Raw genomic sequence first — 7,837 nt, forward strand, 5'->3', positions numbered from 1 at the left:
TGGAGAATTGGCGGGAGTTTCGCCATACGTAACTAACACGGTAAGCTAGACACGCCCTCGAATATAAACTTATTGGAAACAAACATCGACATTAAAATAAATATATAACAAATTCGTTATACGCAACACATATCTGATACTACAAGTCTCGCATATTTCTAAATACAAATTTAATCTAAACAACGTTCACATTAAAAATAAATACATAATGATAAATTCTTTACAATATTATTTATAGTAATTTAAAGATATCAGTAAGTATTAAAGATATATCCAGTAGAGTCAGTACAGTTTAGTAGCATATTAACGATTTTTTCCAAGAAACTTCCCAACACTGTACAAAGAAACCGTCTTTGTTTATCAAAAATCAGGATTTTAGAAGAATAACGACTCCTATTTTTGAAACTTGTCGAAGTTAATTGAGTAGACAAAGAAAATTATTTTAAAAATTTTAGTGATTTAAGATATTTTATATACAAAGGAGAAAAGAAGCTCGAGAAATTATGTTCCACAGAATGCATACAAAAATCCAAATGTAAGGTGTCTACATGCACAAATTTCTGAAATATTGTATAAAACACTGTTTTATGTACTTACCGATATTTGGTTTATTTACGTTGGTAAAAATGCTCTAACGCAGGATTTCCTGAACTTATCACAATCTTCTTTTTGCTAGTTTTCCTACATGCGACCTCCCCTCACCCTAACTGTATTAAGTTATATTATACTTACAATAATAGAAACTAATAATTAATCAGTTGTTAAAACAGTAAACGTAATTTAATTGTCCATGGTCTGGAAGTATTTTTTGAATGAATACGCCTGTCTCATATCGCGGAGTGATATCTGTGGTGTACGAAATCAAGCAATTTTCTAGTGGTAATTAATTTCATTATTTTGTAGCCTACGAAACTGAAAGACTTTTTATCGGTAATGTATTCAATAAACGTGACTTGAAAATTTGTTTACTCTTTCAGATATTCTTTATAAAACTATTTTAACTCATATCCAGTTTTTATCTTCGTGCCTAATGATATACAATTTACACATTTATTCTTTCGTAAATTTTTGCAGTTTGGCTATCATACATTTCTGAAACAAAAAACGAAATGTGCACATTTATAAACTCCGATAGTTCATAAAGTACGGTTCATAATACGTGTAATTCTGTTATAATTTTATCAGCCTTTTGTTTACAAGCCAGTAAATAACTCATATTATCCAAGTTGTACTCTTAATATTATAAAGAAGCAACCTTTGAATCGACCGAACTTTTAAACATAAGGATATTTTTGCGCTGTCTCTCTCTCTTTTCAGCCCGGCATGGCCAGGTGGTTAGGACGCTCGACTCGCAATCTGCGGGTCGCGGGTTCGAATCCCCATTCCACCAAACATGCTCGCCCTTTCAGCCGTGGGGGTGTAATAATGTGACGGTCAATCCCACTATTCGTTGGTAAAAGAGTAGCCCAAGAGTTGGCGGTGGGTGGTGATGACTAGCTGCCTACCCTCTAGTCTTACACTGCTAAATTAGGGACGGCTAGCGCAGATAGCCCTCGTGTAGCTTTGCGCGAAAATTCAAAACAAACAAACAAAAAAACTCTCTTTTCAAGTACTCCAGAAACGAATAATGTCAGCCGAAACGATCACGTAAAATGTTAGGAATTGCAAAATGGCGTCATCTCTAGTAACCAATCGTATTTTATATAAATAGTTTTTGAATTATGTTCTTACCTTATTGAAGAATAGCTGCACTTAGTTTCTATGTATTATTATCAAATTACAAGTTAAAATTAGCAGTTTCAACGTTATTTTTATTCAATCTCACTAAGCTTAACATTATACTCTATTGAGCAACAAGTGAGGCCGTTCAACAGCAATTTTCAGACTGTAATCCTTTCACTTGTAAGCCACTAAAATGGATGTTCGTTTTAATGTCTTTCACTTTAGTCTTAAGTTTTCTATTAAATATACAAAACCCCTTTATATCCTTATCAGTTATTCTTCATATATACTTAAAGATATTCGACAAAATGTTGTTTCTCTTTTCATGAAATATGATATAAAAATTGTAAAAGTTTTAAATATGTATAAAAATAAATTTTATATAATGAAAGTTATGGTTGAAACGCCAAAATCCGGCGAAATATTGGAAAACCAATAGGCCTAAAACTTGTTATAAAAATAAATTAAATGCACATTTTTTCTTCTTAATTTGTCCATTGCGGTTCCAAATCAGAGGTATGTGCAAATAGCATTTCACATCTATTTTTGTGCCTCATAAGTCACTGTTCTATAATATTTTCATTCAATACTAGAACTTATGAATAGGCAATAAAAAACAAAAAAACATTTCATGACACAACAGGTTTATATAATATCTATTGTTTATCTTTCAGTCAAAACTTTAAATCTTATATGAAGTGTAACTTTTTACGACTTTAATATGGCAGATAAGTTTTACTTCAAATACCTGTTCAATGTTTAAGCATAGCCATTTATTGTAGGTATTGTTAATACACTTGTTTAACAGTTGGTCAAGGAATCTACCAGAGACAATGCTATTTGTGAATTATTGTTAACTTGTAATATAGAAATGGTTGAGAGGGTGTAAATTGGGAAACATCTGGGGTAGAAGTAATCATTGTTCTATTAAGTTCGATTTTTTGCTCCATATGGAGATAAGGGATAATGATACTTTGGTTACAAATCTCAAAACTGCGAATTTTGAAGGAATGTAACAAGAATTATCTGTTGTAAATTGGGCAGATGAGTCATTCGGAAGATTTTTAATGATAAATTTTTAAATATTCCCACTAAACATATTCCTTATAGAAAGAAAAGGGGTAGCTGGAAGTAAAAAAACCAGGTTGGCTCACAAAGGGTATAAGAGATAAAATTAAAGAAAAGCATTATAACTTTAAGAAATTTAAATTGACTGGTATGACGGGAGATTTATAAGATTATAGAAGATCAAGAAAGTAGTCAAACAGGAAATTAGGACATCAAAAAGGATGTATAAAAGAAGGTTGGCTGAGAGTGTAAAATTTAACAGTAAGGATTTCTTTAAAGGCATTAAGGGTAAACAAAATGTTAGGACGGGGTAGCACCCTTGTGGGATGATAAAGGAAGGCTTGTATCTGATGATTATGAAATGGATGGGTTATTAAATTCTGCTTTTTCTTCACTGGAAACAAGGTCGAACAAGAAAATCACATTAATTCTGAGCTTGTTAAGAAAAAATTGGGAAGTTTAAAGAACGATAAGGCTACTGGACCAGATAATATTTCCCCAAGGGTTTCTGAAGGAGGTTAAAGATTGGATATGTGAGTCACTTGCTAATATTTTTTTTGTAAGTCTTTGAATAGTGGGCAGGTGCCAGAGAATTGAAAGTTGGCTTATTATTAACATTTTCAAGTGAGGTGATAAACATTGTCCTAGTTGTCATACAAGGAGAGGTAAAGATCTCTGAAATTGTTTTCTCTTCAAAAAAAAAAAGAAAGAAGAGTTTGAGGGATTTGTTTGAAATGTTTAAGATTATTAAGTGAATTGATAGTGTTAATGCATCATCCTTTTTCATACTTAACGGTGATAGGACTAGGGGACACAAATAAAGTTTTTGGCAGGGTAAGAATGATCTTCAGCTGAGATAGTTTTATTTTTCTAACAGGGTGGTTGTCCTTTAGAATAGTTGCCTTCGGATGTTGTGGAGGCAGTAAATTTAAGTGATTTAAGAGAAAGCTGGATAACTATATGAATGATAAGGGCTAGCTTTGAGGTTTATTTATTTTATTTAATAGTTTTAGTTTAGTTTAGAGGATGGGACAGCTTAGATGGACCAATAGGTCCCTAAACATTATGTTATGTTAAGATAAGCTGTATTATAACGTAAATACTAACACTTACGTTTAACACACTAAGAGTATTCTTTCCGTAAGGCAGGGAGGATGTTTCCCCATCTGAATTCAATCCTTCCTCACCTCACCCCACCATAGATTGTTCGCAAACTTGAGAGTTTTCTTTCTAGATGACAATTTTGGTGTGAAACATCTAGGCGTTCTTAAATTTCTACCATTCGAGACATACTCTTAAAGAATGGAGGGTTATAGTCTGAATTGTTTAGAGTCACATGCTTTTATTTTCTGTATCTCGAAAAACTTCAAAATAGCTAACTATATATATAGTGACCAAGTTTTGATCATGTAATATATAATTCCCTTTGTATGCAATGACTGCTTTGAAAGTAATGACTACATAGATATAAAAATATGTTATACCATACCCAAGCTAAAAGAACTCCGAATTTTGTTGTGAATATTTTTAAATATATCATATTATGTTAAGTTTATCTATTTTTGAGTGATACTTGCTTTTGTAAAACGTTTTAACAAATGCTCAGTATTATTTTCGGAAAATTATTAAATGCTTAAAATATATAAATTAATAATTTCAATCGTTGTTACTGTCCTGTCAGATATCAATTTTATAATATATTTGTGTGTCTTAGTTTCAGAAAATAAGAGTGCCCTCTTTCGACTCCTGTGCACTGGTGGGTTAAACAAGGAAGATCCAAACAACCCAATAGACAACCAAGAACCTATGTTGATGATATTTTTTCGAGATACATTAGGTGAAATTCTCAGCATTCTGTGGGTAAAGATATTTGTGATTGTAATATTCTTCATTTACTTGGTCGTGGGAATCTGGGGTTGCACGTTGGTTAAAGAAGGTCTTGAGAGACATAAACTGTCTAGATACGATTCATATTCTGTGACATTCTACAAAATGGATGATATGTATTTCCGGCAGTACCCTTACAGGATTCACGTTGTTGTAACTGATGAATTAAACTATGCAGACGCTAAAGTACAAGAAGCAATGGATAACATGCTCCAGAAGTTCGAAAGTGCTGAATTCATTGCTGGATCATCACTGACTGAGTCTTGGTTGAGATCTTACATCCAGTTTCAAAACGACGAGCGATCTTTCTCTCTATTGAGTGGTTTCAACATGTCCAAGAAGGAAGATTTCATAGCAGCTCTTACTGATGTTTTTTTTAGGATGCCATTGTTGGGACATTTTAAAAAGGATATTTTGTTGAACGAGAATAGAACAGCGATTGTGTGTTCTAGATTTATGATACAAACAAAAAATATCAATGATGCGAACCAGGAGAAAGATATGGTTCTCAAGTTGCGCGAGATCGCTGATAGTTTTCCTTTCAACGTTACAGTTTATCAGCAATACTTCGTCTTTTGGGATCAATTTATTCTTGTTCGAGAAACATCTATACAAGCTATCTCTGTTGCTGCTGCTGTCATGATGGTGATATCCCTCGTGTTCATTCCAAAGCCCGCGTGTGCAATGTGGGTAGCTTTTTCTATAGTTTCTATTGAAATCGGAGTGATTGGCTACATGGCTCACTGGAACGTTAACTTAGATGCGATCTCCATGATAAATTTAATAATGTGCATCGGATTTTCTGTTGATTACTCGGCCCACATATCGTATGCTTATATATCATCAGATAAAAAGAATGCGAATGATCGAATGCGCTGTGCTCTTCATTCCCTGGGAATGCCAATTCTGCAAGGCAGTTTGTCGACGATTTTGGGAATAGTGTCGCTCGCCTTCGCTCCTTCATATATATTTCTTACGTTTTTTAAAACAGTCTTCTTAGTTATATTATTTGCAGCGCTTCATGGTATTTTTCTGCTTCCAGTGTTACTATCATTTACTGATTATTGCTGTTCAAAGAAGAAAGACGAGCTTCCAGAGCTTCCAGATATCTCACAATCTACCTACCGTTCCCAAAAACCTGATAATTCGACAGTTCCAGCGACAAATACAATGACTATGATGATTCCTCGTCCTTCTTACACTAATATTGCTAGTTTAGGACTAACAGACTTGAAAATGATGCATCAGAGTGGAAAAGATGCAGCAGAAGAAAGAGAAAGTACAAAAGGATCTCGAAACACATTGGATTCTGATAATAATGCTGAGAAAGACCTTGGTATTGGAACCAGTGGCGAAGAAAGTAGCGAAGACAGTTGTAAGGGTGCTCCTATAGATTCTTATTCCCAAACTCCTAGCAACACACAACTTATGCAATATCCTTATTTTCTGTCTTCTGTACAAGAGGAACACACAAATCCGGCATTTGAAGCAGATGAAATCCTGGAAATTAGAGGAACACCTTCTCGAAACTCTTCCAGAATGTCACTTTACCACTCAGACAGTTCTACAGGACTTTTTAGTCCCCAAACTAGTGAAGAATGTTCAAGCTCCAAAAACAGTTCAGTTGTGCCTGTCCAAGGTCCAAGGGAATGGTTATCTTCCATGTCCAGATCTAGAAAAAGAGATAAACTTCCTGATAGTCCATTGTCCTTGCGGATTGACCAGTAAAACTTTGGTTATGAACATGATAACCAGCTTCCTTTGTGACAAAGGAACATGCATTAGACGTACCATAAAACTTATATTATAGAAAAAAAAACAATTACAAACTCTGTGATTTACATAGTAAACTAGGATTGGTGTAGAAATAACACTATTTTAATATATTTTCTGGTTTATTACTTGATTATGAGAATTATGCATTGTGACATTTTTCTAGTCGGGTACCTCAGACCCTGAAACAAGAGATGTCCTGTACTTCTTCCGCATGTCAAAGTTGTATTTAAATGATGAACTTTCAAACAGTGGAACTGTAATATTTAACCACGGTTTTAAATTATTTTGTTACAATAAGTGTAAATGGTTGCCTAGAAAAATATGTTCGTCTATCGTCATTGTGGCTATAAAAACGACCAAATAGAAGTCCTTCGTTAAAATAAAACGTTCCTTGAACACTGTAGAATACGACATTGACTAATTTAGTTGTTTGCACAGAAATGATGCAAATGTGTCTTACTATGTCATGTTAAGTTAGACTTTAGATTGTGCGGTGAACAGAGCACATGTATCCCAATTTGTTGCGTTGCGCTGAAACTAAAATAAACAAAATTCATGGTGTCATGTTACATCATGCACATATTGTTTAAACAATTACAAGTATGAAAATATAAATATAAATCTAAAGCTGAAATTATAATTCAGGAATTAATGTTATTTGTTCGCTATTGCATTTATCATAAGTAAAGGATGTTTTTGTATCTTCAAGACCCAAACTAGCAATCTAATCAATCAACCAGTTTACATAAACATAGTTTTCTTTCTTGTAAATGAAATCAATAAAATAATCCATCTATCCAACCTATATGAAAGCCAGTGTGTGTTACGTCGCATCATGCTTGATTTCTCGAAATAGAAGGAGTCATAAAAGCCAAAATGCATTCATCCAGATAAAATAGTTCGATTACTGTATGCCCTTTATGCAAGGGGACTGTGAAACCTTATAAGTGTAGTGAATGTTGATATAATAAGCCTAAAGTAAAGACATAGTGTGGGATTACCTAGTCTACATTCAAGTGCATAAAATTTATCAGGAAGGAAAAATATCTACTCAATTTCACACTTAAATCGTTTCTGAATTAAGCTATTTTCTGTTATATCACCAATGTTTTTAATATAAAAAACATCCTTAATCAATGGAGATTCTAAATTAAGAAATCAACAAATGTTTTCCAGTTTTGTTGTCTATTACATTATATTCTATACTTTCAGAACATAGACTAATAACAATATTAGGTTATACTTTTGTTGCTTAGCAACATGACATAAAATTATTGTTGGAACGTAGTGTCACCAAAACGCACCGTCTTTTCTATACATTAGAAATTGTTAATCTAACTGATTTTTATTAATAATTATTCTATGAATACGTCACGAATTCATT

The 7,837-nt window shown here is 33.2% G+C and overlaps 1 protein-coding gene across 1 annotated transcript in view; it reads left to right on the plus strand.

The window, feature by feature from the left end:
- The window catches only part of LOC106478587 (patched domain-containing protein 3-like), an 8,601-nt gene extending 2,196 nt beyond the window's left edge, over positions 1-6,405 (plus strand). Inside the window, exon 2 of the mRNA XM_013939143.2 lies at positions 4,505-6,405. Coding sequence (XP_013794597.1) covers positions 4,505-6,405 — 1,901 coding nt within the window. The remainder of the gene's footprint in view (positions 1-4,504) is intronic.
- The last annotated feature ends 1,432 nt before the right edge of the window (positions 6,406-7,837 follow it).

The sequence above is a fragment of the Limulus polyphemus genome, unplaced genomic scaffold (genome assembly GCF_000517525.1).
Source record: "Limulus polyphemus unplaced genomic scaffold, Limulus_polyphemus-2.1.2 Scaffold229, whole genome shotgun sequence".
Classification (NCBI taxonomy): Eukaryota; Metazoa; Arthropoda; class Merostomata; order Xiphosura; family Limulidae; genus Limulus; species Limulus polyphemus.